The following is a 14,867-nucleotide window of genomic DNA, read 5'->3' on the forward strand; positions in this document are numbered from 1 at the left end:
GCTTCTATCTCAAGGCCATCAGACTGCTAAACAGTCATCACTAGCACATCAGAGGCGGCTGCCTATAGACATAGATTAGGAATCACAGGCCACTTTTAGAAATGGATCACTAGCTACTGTATTAAAGTTCCGTATCTAGCATTACTCATCTCATATGTGTAAACTGCACTCCACACTATTCTACGGTATCTTGGTCACTTTTAAATTGTTTACATATTGCATCACCCATTTCATATGTATATACTGTATTGTATACTACACCAATGACTGTTAAACAGCCATCTCCAGCACATCAGAGGCTGCTGCCTATAGACATAGATTAGGAATCACTGGCCACTAAGGAAATGAAACACTAGCCACTTAACTAATGCAAGATACAGAGACATTAATCTCATGTGTAAACTGTACTCTATACTATCCTACGGTATCTTAGTCACTTTAAATCGTTTGTAAATATTGCATCAGCCATCTCATATGTATATACTGTACTCTATAATATGCCACTATGTTAGTCTAATGCCGCTCTGACGTGTGCGTGTATGTGTATATGTATGTATGTTTATTTCATTCTTTACTTAGATTTACGTGTTTGTTTTGGGTATATGTTGCGAACCTGTTAGATATTACTGCACTGTCAGAGCTAGAAGCACAAGCATTTCGCTACACCCGCAATAACATCAGCTTACATCACCATCCCTCCCCTTTGCCCTCTGAACAGCCTCAATTCGTACGGGCATGAACTCTGCAAGGTGTCAAAAGCGTTCCACAGGGATGCTGGCCCATCTTGACTCAAATTCTTCCTACAATTGTGTCAAGTTGGCTGGATGTCCTTTGCGTGGTGGACCATTCTTGATACACACTGGAAACTGTTGCGGGTGGAAAAACCCAGCAGCATTGCACACACACACTCAACCTAGGGGGCCTGGCACCTACTACCATACCCAGTTCATAAGGCACAAATCTTTTTGCCCATCCATCTGCTGAATGGCACACACAATTCAGTTCTCTTCTTCTTCTTCTGGATTTGGTACATGGATCGCATCAAACTTTTAGGTGCATACACCTCCACAATCTGTACTGGTGTGCGAGGCCATTCACGGCCTACCTACATTAAATTCTTTGATACAGTAGTACAAAATCAGGAAAATTTGCCCAGCCAACTATTACACAACTTAAAAAAAAAAAAAAAAAAAACACATTCCACTATTTAACCCTATCCAGTCCTACTCCAGACCAAAGGTCTGAGTGGAATTAACACTACCACTCAACACCCACTGCAGCTGTTCTGCAGTAAATCCTCGCAATCCCAAGTACTTCTCTGCCGCTGCCACCACAAACTATTTTCTCTGACTTTCGATCCATTTCTGCAGTACAATTGACAACCATGGCTATAAATGCTAAAAAGACCACTTTACTGAATGAAGCACATCTTCCCATCACTCTGTCTCTGCCTACTCACAGGAATCCTCTCAGGATCCCTCACCCTGTACCCATCTTCCTCAACTACTCTTCACTGCTTCAGCTTAAAGCACTATCTGTACCACTAACCCTGGTAACCACAATCTGCCTTTCTCTCAGCGGACACCGATCTCCAGCCCTATGGGCGCCACCACAACTAGCACAAATAACTTTCTTCACCGACACCACACATTCCTTCTTCTCATGCCCTCCTGCACACTTCCCACATCTAGGCATCGCCCTCCTACACACAACATGCCCATAAACTTGACACTTAAAACACCATAGTATTTGAGGAACAAAAGCTGTCACGGTATAACTGACACTTCCTACCTTAACCTTATCTGGCAAAGACTCTGCATCAAAACTCAGCATGACAAACAACGTCTGTCTCCCCACGCACTCCATCGGATCTACGTCTCACCAAACGGCAGATGTCAGACACAAGGAATTTTCCATTTCAATTGCTCAACACTTAATGCCACCCCCGTTAAAGCTGGTCACAATTGTTGTCGCATAATCCGGAGCGCCCGGTCCCCTCTGGGCAGAGTAAACACAATAAATCATCAGAAGTCCACCGAGTTACCTTCAACTCAGCCTCTTCTCCACCCAACCTGATACCACATATGGATCAGACAAATTGCAACGATCCATTTTCTCTACAAATCTCACTCCCACTGGGCCAGAATCATTCTTATCATCCTCGGGATGAGGCCCGAACTTGGCGGTCCTCACCCCAGGTACTTCACCCTCACTCCCGGCAGGTTCCATCTCTGAACTACTGGAGCACGTATCCCTCTTTTTGCCTATCTTCCTCGTCACACTACTTCGCTCTACACTCAATATCTTAGCAGTCATCACTCCACCTGCCACCACAGTTAATTCATTCTCACGCGTCATGTTCAATTTCCTCAAGCTCTTCCAAAAGTTCTGTGAGATCCTCTATTCGATATTCAAACATCCTACTTCTCTCATTTATTTATTATAAGTCCACCATATTCTCCTTCTCCAGAAGGCTTGTGCAATCCCAGTCCATATGTTGCACGCTTCCTTTTTTTCTTACAGCCCATGTGCCCAATCATGTCAAGGCTGAAAATACCTTATTTAACCAGTCTCCTCCCCTTCATTAACACCGATTGAAATGGATTTAACAGGTGACATCAGTAAGGGATCATAGCTTACAGGTGGTCAGGTGTTTCTAATGTTTTGTACATCATGGTTCACCTGCATTGCATATTCCCTTTCATATTGGTGGACATGGCAGAAAAACAGACTATTGCTAATGGATGTTTGACTATTGTCCCACTTCAGTGACTCAGCGAACCTTGTTCGACCATGCTGTTCGAGAGTTTACTTTCTGTTTCGCTACACAGATTCAAATGAAACGAGAGCGCAGTGATCGGAATGGTAGATCAGGCTACCTCTCAAATGTTTGTCATTGTGTAGTGTCATGGCAAGGAAATGTGAAGTGTGTATGATTTAAAATAATACTATTCTATTAAAATGTCTTACATGTGTAGTTTCACACCTGCTATGTCCAGTTTCTGCTTCAATCCCAGATATGGTGATTAGCTCAACAGTGCCCTCAACTGGAATGGTACCGTCATTACAGAAGGGATACACAACTATTGAAACACGTTACCTGCACTACATTAGTATATATCCCTCTATGTAACTGTTAATAGAGCATTGTTGTCCTGGGAGCCTATTTATACCAATAGGCAAGAAAAACACATGTTAGAATAATTTTCCAGCAAAATTACACTGACTTTCCATGTGGCCAAGAGACACATTATACTTTGAGTGGTGAATTTTTATTTCACCTTTAAACAGGTAGTCCAGTTGAGAACAAGTTCTCATTTATAACTGCAACGTGGCCAAGATAAAGCAAAGCAGTGCGACAAAAACAACAGAGTTACACATGGGATAAACAAACGTACAGTCAATAACACAGTAGAAAAATCTATATAGAGTGTGCGCAGGTTTAGTAAGATTAGGGAGGAAAGGCAATAAATAGGCCATAGTGGCAAAATAATTACAATTTAGCATTAACACTGGAGTGAGATGTGCAAGTAAAGATACTGGGGTGCAAAAGGGCAAAAAAACAAAAACAATACGGGGATGAGGTAGTTGGGTGGGCTATTTACAAATGGGCTGTGTACGGGTGCAGTGATCGGTAAGCTGCTCTGACAGCTGATGCTTAAATGCTAGTGAGGGAGATATAAGTCTCCAGGTACAGTGACATTTGCAATTTGTTCCAATCATTGACAGCAGAGAACTGGAAGGAAAGGCAGCCAAAGGATGTGTTGGCTTTGGGGATGACCAGTGAGATATACCTGCTGGAGCGCGTGCTACGGGTGGGTGTTGCTATGGTGACCAGTGAGCTGAGATAAGGTGGGGCTTTACCTAGCAACGACTTAGATGACCTGGAGCCAGTGGGTTTGGCGACGGATATGTAGCGAGGGCCAGCCAACGAGAGCATACAGGTCGCAGTGGTGGGTAGTATATGGGGCTTTAGTGACAAAACGGATAGCACTGTGATAGACTGCATCCAATTTGCTGAGTGTTGGAGGCTATTTTGTAAATTATATCACCGAAGTCAAGGATCGGTAGGATAGTCAGTTTCACGAGGGTATGTTTGGCAGCATAAGTGAAGGATCCTTTGTTGCGAAATAGGAAGCCGATTCTAGATTTAATTTTGGATTGGAGATGCTTAATGGGAGTCTGGAAGGAGAGTTTACAGTCTAACCAGACACCTAGGTTATTTGCAGTTGTCCACATATTCTAAGTCAGAACCGTCCAGAGTAGTGATGCTAGTCGGGCGGGCAGCGATCGGTTGAAGAGCATGCATTTAGTTTTACTTGCATTTAAGAGCAGTTGGAGGCCACGGAAGGAGTGTTGTATGGTATTGAAGCTCATTTGAAGGTTTGTTAACAGTGTCCAAAGAAGGGCCAGATGTACACAGAATGATGTCGTCTGCATAGAGGTGGATCAAAGAATATCACCAGCAGCAAGAGCGACATCATTTATGTATACAGAGAAGAGAGTCTGCCCAAGAATTGAAACCTGTGGCACCCCCATAGAGACTGCCAGAGGTCCGGACAACAGGCCCTCCGATTTGACACACTGAACTGTCTGCGAAGTAGGTGAACCAGGCGAGGCAGTCATTTGAGAAACCAAGGCTGTTGAGTCTGCCGATAAGAATGCGGTGATTGACAGAGTCAAAAGCACCCATGACCAGCTCGGAAACCAGATTGTATAGCGGAGAAGGTATGGTGGGATTCAAAATGGTCTGTGATCTGTTTGTTAACTTGGCTTTCGAAGAGTTTAGAAAGGCAGGGCAGGATGGATAGGTCTGTAACAGTTTGGGTCTAGAGCAGTGGTTCTCAATTGAAAACCAGCTGTCTAGAGTGTACCCCCCTTTGAAGAGGGGGATGGCCGTGGCAGCTTTCCAATCATTAGGGATCTCAGACGATACGAAAGAGGTTGAACAGGCTAGTGATAGGGGTTGCAACAATTGCGGCAGATAATTTTAGAAAGAGAGGGTCCAGATTGTCTAGCCCAGCTGATTTGTAAGGGTCCAGATTTTGCAACTCTTTCAGGATATCAGCTGTCTGGATTTGGGTGAAGAAGAAGAAGTGTGTGTGTGTGTGTGTGTGTGTGTGTGTGTGTGGGGGGGGGGGGGGGGGGCAGCCAGCTGGAAAACATGGCCAGCCGTAGAAAAATGCTTACTGAAATTCTCAATTATCATGGATTTATCAGTGGTGACAGTGTTTCCTAGCCTCAGTGCAGTGGGCAGCTGGGAGGAGGTGCTCTTATTCTCCATGACATTTTGGAATTAGTGCTATAGGATGCAAATTTCTGTTTGAAAAAGCTAGCCTTTGCTTTCCTAAGTGCCTGTGTATATTGTTTCTTGACTTCCCTGAAAAATTGCATATCGCGGTGGCTATTCGATGCAAATGCAGTACACCACAGGATGTTTTTGTGCTGGTCAAGGGCAGTCAAGTCAGGAGTGAACAAGGGGATATATCTGTTCTTAGTTCTACATTTTTTGAAAGGGGCATGCTTATTTAAGATGGTGAGGAAGGCACTTTTGAAGAACAACCAGGCATCCTCTACTGACAGAATGAGATCAATATCCTTCCAGGATACCCAGGGCAGGTCGATTAGAAAGGCCTGCTCGCTGAAGTATTTTAGGGAGTGTTTGACAGTGATGAGGGGTGGTCGTGACACAGCAGACACATTACAGACGCAAGCAATGAGGCAGTGATCGCTGAGATCCTGGTTGAAGACAGCAAAGGTGTATTTGGAGGGAAAGTTGGTCAGGATGATATCTATGAGGGTGCCCGTGTTTACGGATTTAGGGTTGTACCTGATAGGTTCCTTGATAATTTGTGTGAGATTGAGGGCATCTAGCTTAGATTGTAGGACGGCCGGGGTGTTAAGCATATCCCAGTTTAGATACCTAACAGTACGAACTCTGAAGATAGATGGGGGGGCCATCAATTCACATATGGTGTCCAGGGCACAGCTGGGGGCTGAGGGGGGGGGGGGGGGGGTCTATAACAAGCGGCAACAGTGAGAGACTAATTTCTGGAAAGGTGGATTTTTAAAAGTAGAAGCTCGAACTGTTTGGGCACAGACCTGGATAGTAAGACAGAACTCTAAAGCTAACTCCGCCCCCTTTGGCAGAATAACGATGCATTTAGCCATTTCAGGTGAAAAATAACCCCAGCAGAAAAGACATAGAAAGTACAAATTCCCCTCAAAACAAAATCAAGCTTTTTAGGAAGATGTTTTATTTCCTATTTCAATCATGATGTTAGATAAAGATCAAACAAGACAGAATGCAATATACACTGCTGTCCATTCTGGGGCGATTGTTCGAGGGACATTGCTCAGAAGTCTAAAAACTAACTGGGAAGTTCTCACATTTTCCTGAAACTCTTCATCTTATCCCTTAGTGATTCTTTCATGATTACAATAAACTTGAAGTTGTAATTCTGTGACAGATTTGGACTTATTTTTTTACCATGGTGGTTATTCACAAAAGGATTTACAAAATTTGAACAGTACCAATAAGGTAATCTCCGACATATCCTCCAGGCACTTGTATAAAAACACACACATTCCATGATGGCTACGATTTTAAGTTGATGGCTGGGTCGCATTCATTAGGGTACACAGTAGCAAAATGTTTTAAAACGGAAAGCGAAAACTAGCATTTCTAAATGGACAGCTTCAGCTAGTACCTCCCTGTTTCAGTCCATTTTCTTCCAATTGGTGCCTATTGAATACCTTGGTCTAAAGTCCCTGAGATATCAGTCCCTTGGCTCAGTCATCAGGTTCAGTAACACACTGCTCCACGATGTCACGCAGGTTGGGGTTCTCCATAGCAGCTGCTACTCTCTCCTTGTCGTTGATCTGTTTGTTAACTGGAAGGAAATTTATAAAAATCACAATAAGTCTCCTATTGTCAAACTGCATAAATGGGACCAAATGGGTTTGAACCTGGATTGTCTGAGCGCCACAAGTAATGTTATTCCCGCTGAGCAAAAGCCTGAAGGCTTGTAAAATATTACCAATAGGGGTTTAATGGTTCACATAATTACTGGTTTCATAAGACAAATTCTAGTTGGGCTTTTCGTGTGTAAATAGAAAATGTATTTTTTATTCAAAATACATTGTCTGGAGATATGGATAAGGTGTTGTTTAAAGTAATAACACTTACTATCTTCCTCGGTAGAATGGGTTCCCTCAGAAATGAAAATGTCCAACTGTTGAACAAGAACAGATACATTTAAACTTTAAAATAACAATAAATAAGCAATTCATCTGCATGAAGTTGGGAAAACTAAATGTGTGTGTTCCCACAGACAGGTCTAATCAGAGAGACAGCTTGGAGGTTAGCGCACCAGACATACAACCAGAGCCAGAAAACAACCACACTGCATTTTCATAGTTCCAGAGGCACCGCATTATAAACCAAGGCAGCACAAAAGGGGAGAAGATTTTACAACACTGTTTACCATTTAAATTATTGGCTTCAGAGACTACCCTTGGAAATAAGACAAAGCGCTATGCATCAAAGGTTTGGAAAATAAGACTTTTCTTAATAATAAATCACTGGATGAGAGAACGTGTTCTTACTAAACAGACTAACATTGTGTGCATCAACATTGATTTAGGGATTAGTTGTATGATAACACTTTTCCTCTAATGGGTGTAATTTCCTCGCTGCTTACCTTGTGTTTAAACGGCAAGCATCTTTGCAGTTTAACTTGTAAGCACAGGCCTGAAACACACGTTACAGAATAATTTACATTGATGTTTTAAGTAGGCAATTTCTGTGTTTCCCCTAGGATTTTTTTAAGCAGCAGTGGCAGAGTTAGGGGGGGTATAAATCTATATGATGTATTTTTTAAAATACTGTATATCCATAGAACAGAGTTAATTGACCCTGTGGGAAGAAGGCCATGTTACAAAGAGAGTGAAACGTGGGAGTTTCTCATGAGACTGCCATTTAACATTAGTCCCCTTCAGAGAATGATTGGGAACATTCACTGAGTGTTAAAAACATTAGAAACACCTTCCTAATATTGAGTTTCACACCCTTTTCCCCTCAGAACAGCCTCAATTCACCAGGGCATGGACTCTACAAGGTGTTGAAAGCAGTTGGCTGGATGTTCTTTGGGTGGAGGACCATTCTTGACACACATGGGAAACTGTTGTGAAAAACCCAGCAGCGTTGCAGTTCTTGACACTCAAATCAGTGCGCCTGGCACATACTACCATACCCAGCTCAAAGGCACTTAAATATTTTGTGTTGCCAATTCACCCTCTGAACGGCACACATATACAAGCCATGTCTCAATTATCTCCAGGCTTGCAATTCCTTATTTCACCCGTCTCCTCCCCTTCATCTACACTGATTGAAGTGGATTTAACAAGTGACATCAATAACGGATCATAGATTTCACCTAGAATCACCTGGTCAGTCAGTCATGGAATGAGCTCCTAATGTTTCATACACTCAGTTTGTCTAGACAAAGTAGCTCTAAGTAGATCAACGCTACATTAAGTCAGACCACCTAAGTCAAGTTAGTTGACAACCTTGTGGAGGTAGAAACTGAAACTTGTGGAAGTATAAATGCAAAGTCTGTTGCACTTCAGTTATGCCAGTCTGAGTGCACTAATATGCCGGAGTATGGTTGGAGAGGTGCCTGCTTGTGCTCCAGTTATCCTTCAATAGCCAGTATAGCTTCAAAGACAACATTGCCCATTGAAAGCATGGCACTTTATCATGTCCCTATTTTATTAAAAGGATAGGAAAAGGGGCCTCATGGACTCTTACATTCTCTGGCCGTGCTGCAAACTTTGAGGTAGACAAGAATGCAGTAGAGATAGTTGTAGCTCTGTAAGAATGGTAGCCTGAGTGTCAGTCTGTTTATGCTATCATGCCAACTCCTTGTCTCTCGTTATGTTTGGATTGACAGCAACAGCAATGGAAGCAATGGAGATGTCAACAGCACGAACAGATCTGCGACCAGGCTATGAGAATGCCACTGTAGTGTTGTCACATAAAACATTGTATCAGTATGGATGCAAGAGGCTAAATATCTATTTCTGTTCATGTCAGTTATGAACAGTTGTTTCTTATCAGTTGAAACAGAGACACACCGATTAGTGTTGCCAGAGAGCAGTGTGGGACAGTTGGGGAGAACTTGATAATTATGAGATACTCGTCCTCTCCAAGCTCTTGGACTTCAACACATTCTTCACACACGACATTCAATTCCTCCAACGTGTTTGGTTTCTCTGGGTCTCGAATAGTGCGAATGACATCTGGGGAAAAGAAACTGGGGTTGAGGTGGTGAACAAGCACATCACTTACAAATGTTAACTATTTCAGCTGGTTATACTGACAACTAGCTAGCCATCAGTTGAAATTAGCAGTTGTCTGAATGTTTCATTATCATAGAGAAAATAAGACATTGTAAAACAATCTCAGATCTTTTAGTGCGGTCTTGCCAACTCCGTTGGTCACTTAGGCGTGACAACGACCAGACTTGTCAACACACAAACTGTTCTGGGACCAGGCTAGATAAATAGTGTTATATCTAACTAATGCGTTAACTAGCAAGTTTGAAAGCCATAACTTGCATAGTTAAATAAAGGTTCAATCAAATAAATAAATAAATACTAGCACGCAGCCTAGAAAACCTGTCTTTAACGTTAGCTAACTAGCTCTCTAACTAGCTGTATCAAGATGCAAATAAACCAATTTACCGTATACTTCTAATGCTTTCTCTTCCATCTTTTGGGTCCTTGGTGCATTCGTGTTGTCTGGCAATCCGGTGAACTGCAATACTTTGTGACTCAATGTAACGAAGTGAGACAAGGCTAGACACTATTTCAATTTTCAAATACTCGAGCTTTTTGAGAGACTTTGACATCAGTGTTTTCACGCTCCCCTAAACCAGACAGTGTGTTCACAGTTTAATAAAACATACTAGCATATGGATTGGCTCATCAACGCGGTTTTTATAAGAAGACTTAAGCTTTGACATCTGCGTAGGTTGTGACAAACGAAAAGTCGTCACTAGTTAACACAGTAACAAAGTTATAAACCCCGCCCATTTAAAAAAATGCAATCTTAGTTTTAAACATAACGCTAACCTTAACCACAATGCTTAACCATGCATAACCCTAACCTTAAATGAATCCCAAAAAGTACATGTTTGTTTTCATAAATTTTTACGATAGCAAAAATTTTCTTTGTGGCTGTGTTATCTAGTGGGAAGTAAAACGAAAGCCTGCGCTGGCTGTTTACTTCCTCCTTCAGATTCAGGCAAAAGCAAACGCTGCAAGATCTATGAAAGTTCGGTTTTCTGCTCTGCATGCATAATCATTTAGGAATTTCTATTTTGTGTATTCATTCATTTATTAATATTTTCAATAATTTGCCTTTAAACGGCAATTAGTGGTATAAAATATCAAGTTTTCAACCGTGATGCTATCCTTGCTTCTGCTTTTCTTTTAAGTTTTATGGAAGACTACAGCTACTGTATGGGGTATTGGAACAAAAACAAAACATATCCCATTGCAGACATACAAAAAACTAATTAAACAACCATCACACTACTTCAGCCACAGATCAAAACACACCCCACACAGGCTCAGGTGGCTGTGAGCAAGGAGCATTCGTCGACAGGATTCTTTGTAATGCCTCTGCAGAAAAATACATGAGCGCTATCCTTGCTTGATTATTACTGTCTTTTATATATATATATTTTTTCGTTCTCCTATTGGGCAATAGTTAATCAGCTGATACAGGGAACGCATGTCATGTGATTTGTGTCAGGATGTAGGTAAGAATGTTTACGTGAAAGAGGAACACACACATACACGAAAAAGAGAAAGATAATGTCCAAATTGTATTTTAATTGTTCTCTCATTTGACGACAAGTCGACAGCTGAGTATATACAACTGCAAATAGCTAAATTACATATGAGATCGTATCAGTTGTAAGGCATCTGCATCAAATTGGACATGATTATGATAAATATGTTGCACAGATCTGAAACGCGAGATAACTGTGCATTAGAAGTCGCTCTCATCCCGGAGAGCAACCTCTGTGAAAATGTTGTAGACACAGCAAAAGCCAAAATGGCCCAAGGCTGCTCCTTGCTCTGCTGCTTGAGTGGTGCTGGGGGGCTGACAGTCGGCGACATTTCAGAGAGCAAGGCACCGGGGAGAACGGTGGATGGCACATATACAGAGTGAGTAAAGTGAGCAAAAAAGAAGTAAACTGCCATATGCATTTGTTTCCACATTGATGATGGGATTGGTTCACACATCTCGTGTCTCTGTGTCAGTGTGTGTGTCAGTATGTGTGTGCGTGCGTGCTATATCTTCAAAAAGTTCTCTAATCGAATGAATTTCTCGTTGTCTGTAGCTTTGCCTGGGAGGAGGTGACAGTTTACAATGGAGCCCGTGGCAGCCCTAGACTTCTGGCTGTGAGCGCTGAGTTTGAGCTGACACTGTATGAACTGGAAGCAGAGGGCCCTACCTCTGGCCCTCTTGTCTCTGCCTCGGAGTTCACAGCAGATAAGCTACTGCAGCTGGTCAAGGAGAAGGTCCTGAGTACGTCACACCAATGTCTTTATCATTATCAGTTTAATTCAGATTGAAAGTAGTGGATAATATTTGTCTTAGAGACCACATTAGGGTACGCAGAATTAGCAGTTCTGCCTTAAGTTATACTCATTGTTATTTTCGTAGCTTTGAGTGTTATTTTACATACATTCCAACTTTAATCTATCCATATGAATTCGAAACCTATACTAAACTGCACTGCTTGCATTTTGATTCTGCAGGTGTGGCTGAGGTGGTGTCCTTGAGGCTGCTGTCCTTTGTGGATGCCAGAAGCTTTCTCCTGCTCAACTCCAGTGTTGTGGTGCAGCTGCAGTGGCAGCAGGGGGCTGAACCGGAGACCCTGTCCTGCTGCAGCATCGTTCTGCCCCCCAAATCCCCCCTGGACACATGCACTGACTACCAGCTCTGCAGAGGCATACTCTTTGTGTTGACCACAGCTGGAGTCATATGTATCCTTAGCAATTTCATGTGTAGTAGTTAGCCCTGAGACACAGGGCTGTGCAGACTTCTATGGCGTCTAGCCATAACTGCCATAGGAGTCTTCAGGCATCTCTCATGACTAATTAGTAGTATCTTACTCTGATCCTGATTGTCATTCAGTATACTGCTCTATCTTTAACACAGTGCTCCAGATGTGTTTGACAGTGCTGAGGGGAGGAAGCTGGCCAGTGTAGACCTGCCCTCGTACCGCACTGCTGGGCTGGGGGAAGACGAGCCGTCCCCCTACCTGGACTCCTTCTGTCTCCTCCAGGTGTCTCCTGACCTGGGTACTGCTGTTGCTGCCACTCAGTCTAACACTGCCTTTGCTGTCGACCTCAACCACTACTTCAGGTATTTCAGCAGTAAACAGGGAAGAACTATCACTGAAACTCGCCAAGATGGTTTACAAGATGGTTTTCAATCTGTTCAGTCCACCTGGATGTCTCACAATTGGTATTTTCTTGATTCCTTGCTTCCTTTTTCTTCGCCTCTTTCCCAAAAGCATTCAAGGAGAACATCCTTGGTTCCTCCCTTGGTACCTTTTCCTTCAATGCGTTTTTAGAAGGAGGCGAGGAGAGAGGAAGCAAGCCATCAAGGAAATGCAAATTGAGAAGGGTTTCCGATGAGCCCCTTCTTCCTCTGATTGACAGAAGTTGTTGTGTTTTTTTCCTGTCGTCCTGGTAGGATGTACCCAGAGCATCTGATGTGTCGGGTGGTCCCCAGTCGCCCTCCACTCAGGCCCCAGGGTCCCTGTGACGAGGACAGCCTCTCCAGCTCCACCTATAGCCACACTGTGCTGGGCACCTCCTTCAGCACTGACCGGTAAGAGGAAGAGCATAGAATAGAACAGAATAGAATACTCTATTGTCAGTTTTGTACATTGCATTTTAGTTAAAGGGGAGTGTATTGCATACCATTTTTTGTTTTTATCTATAATCCCCTGAAAGTTAAATGGGGTAAATAATTCTTTGTTTTCCTCTCTCCCCCTTCCTGTTATCTCCAGGTCCTGGGAAGCTCGGCTGACTTCTCTGTACAACAAGGCCAAGGCTACCCCTCCCTCTTCTCCTCAGACTCCGGGGGCTCCTTGGTTTAAGGATTTCCCCCACATCGAGTGTGGGCGGGCAGCTATCGCTGCCAAGCTCTCCCAGAGCAGAGTCCCATCAGGGGGAGCCACCATGCAGTTCTCTGTGCCCGACACAACTGCCCCAGTGCTGCTCTCTGTCTCTGAATTCTCCACTGTGTTGACCTTTGTCTCCCCTGGCAACAGTGAGACAACTGTGGCCTTCTGGGATCTGCAGTCCCAGAGTGTTACCTACCACCGGCCCACCTCGCCCACCGTGCCTATCCAGCGTACCGCAGAGGAGCAGCTCAGCCTGCTTCTGAAGAGTGAGTCTGCTACTGAACACATATGAGAGGTGTTTAGTGTTCCTGAGTGGTCCTGTATCAGCCATGACTCACATTTGCTTGAAAATCAGAGACAAGGTTTGAATATTGCTGTCCATCAATGATTCCCAACCAAATTTACTGAGCTAGATCAATTTTGACGAAAAAAAAGGTAACTTCAGTTTGTCGACCAGTATAACGTACTATGTGCCAGGGTTCGACATTAACGCTTTCCGCTTGCCAGGACAAGTATAAAACCATGGTCAGACAAGAAGAAAATAGATTAAAGTTGTTCGAATGGACAAGTAAAAAGAAAATCACACAAACGCGCAATGTGTTGCACACTGTCCTCCCAATCTCTGCAGAGCGCATCGGACTATAATATTGTAGGCCTGCATTGACAGGGACGAGCGGAGATTCAATCATGCAGTCAGAAGAATATGTTTTTGTGATCAAAGCGAGCCTAGTCGAGTGTACACATTTGTTGATATTCATTGCTAGTTAGTGAGCCCATTTATAGCACATTCTTTGTCAGAATTAAGGCTTTTTTTGTCAGAATTAAGGCTCAGTGCCTTTCTCCTCGCTAGGTGAGGTATTGAACACAGGGATGTCAGTAATTTTTGGGAAAATAAATATTACTTGTTAAACTAAAATCTCTTTGAGCAATTGTTTTACCGGTATAATAAAATAATATAATTTCCCAATTTTTTGTGTGCATAAAATATAGCTCAGTATTTTTGTTATTTATTTTATACAGCAATTTTTGCTCATCTTTATCAATGGTGTCAATAATTTCAGACCCCACTGTAGGTTGTGCGAAGTTGGTTGAATCTTATTCTAAATGATTCACTGCTGTAATGGCTGCCAAAAGTGCTTCTACCAAGTATTACCTCTGGGGTGTGAAGACATGCAATCATTATTATTGTACAATTTTTTTGTATTTTTTATTAATTTGGGAAATGTTCTATAATATTCTTTCACTTACAAAATGTGGATTAGTTTGTGTAGATCGGTAAGAAAAAAATCAAATGCAATACTTTTTTAGATACAATTTTTACAGAAGAAAACTGCAAGTGGTGAGTAGACTTTCACTAGGTACTGTATGTTTTCATTATTCATGTGTGTATGGATATTGAGTGTAGCTCTTGTGTGTTGCAGCGTCAGGCCTGTCCCTGGTGCTGTTTGCTGTGTCACAGGAGGAGCTGCTCAACAGACTAATGGTATTTGGCAGTGCTGGCACAGTGGACTCTCTGTGTCACCTTAATGAATGGGGCCGCTGCTCCATCCCCATTCACGCCCTGCAGGTAGGAGGCCTGGGGCCTGTTCAGTTGGTTAAATGGTTTGCTTAATTTCACAACAGTACGTACTGAACGACACATGCCTTTGT

At 42.8% G+C, this 14,867-nt stretch overlaps 2 protein-coding genes across 2 annotated transcripts in view; one reads left to right on the forward strand and one right to left on the reverse strand.

The window, feature by feature from the left end:
• Nucleotides 1-6,234: 6,234 nt before the first annotated feature.
• On the reverse strand, nt 6,235-10,178 carry ciao2a (cytosolic iron-sulfur assembly component 2A). The gene is made up of 5 exons (XM_039017180.1): nt 9,748-10,178; nt 9,139-9,303; nt 7,704-7,753; nt 7,190-7,235; nt 6,235-6,893 (listed from the first exon to the last, which is right to left on the reverse strand). The coding sequence occupies exons 1-5, from the start codon at nt 9,773-9,775 to the stop codon at nt 6,793-6,795; spliced, it is 390 nt and encodes a 129-aa protein (XP_038873108.1). The 5' UTR covers nt 9,776-10,178; the 3' UTR covers nt 6,235-6,792.
• A 655-nt stretch (nt 10,179-10,833) lies between these two features.
• spg11 (SPG11 vesicle trafficking associated, spatacsin) overlaps nt 10,834-14,867 on the forward strand; it is an 81,471-nt gene continuing 77,437 nt past the window's right edge. The window contains exons 1-7 of the mRNA XM_039017181.1: nt 10,834-11,241; nt 11,418-11,605; nt 11,839-12,066; nt 12,250-12,448; nt 12,782-12,919; nt 13,101-13,483; nt 14,639-14,784. Coding sequence (XP_038873109.1) covers nt 11,012-11,241; nt 11,418-11,605; nt 11,839-12,066; nt 12,250-12,448; nt 12,782-12,919; nt 13,101-13,483; nt 14,639-14,784 — 1,512 coding nt within the window. The 5' untranslated portion in view covers nt 10,834-11,011. The remainder of the gene's footprint in view (nt 11,242-11,417; nt 11,606-11,838; nt 12,067-12,249; nt 12,449-12,781; nt 12,920-13,100; nt 13,484-14,638; nt 14,785-14,867) is intronic.

Source organism: Salvelinus namaycush, chromosome 21 (genome assembly GCF_016432855.1).
Source record: "Salvelinus namaycush isolate Seneca chromosome 21, SaNama_1.0, whole genome shotgun sequence".
Taxonomy (NCBI): Eukaryota; Metazoa; Chordata; class Actinopteri; order Salmoniformes; family Salmonidae; genus Salvelinus; species Salvelinus namaycush.

Excerpts from the sequence above, each read along its gene's own strand:
- ciao2a (XM_039017180.1), bottom strand. The coding sequence starts at position 9,775 with ATGGAAGAGAAAGCATTAGAAGTATACG. Across the intron at positions 9,304-9,747 it reads GAAAGCATTAGAAGTATACG|ATGTCATTCGCACTATTCGA; the intron begins GTAAATTGGTTT and ends TCTTTTCCCCAG. Across the intron at positions 7,754-9,138 it reads CTCTCTGGCAACACTAATCG|GCCTGTGCTTACAAGTTAAA; the intron begins GTGTGTCTCTGT and ends CGTGTGTTTCAG.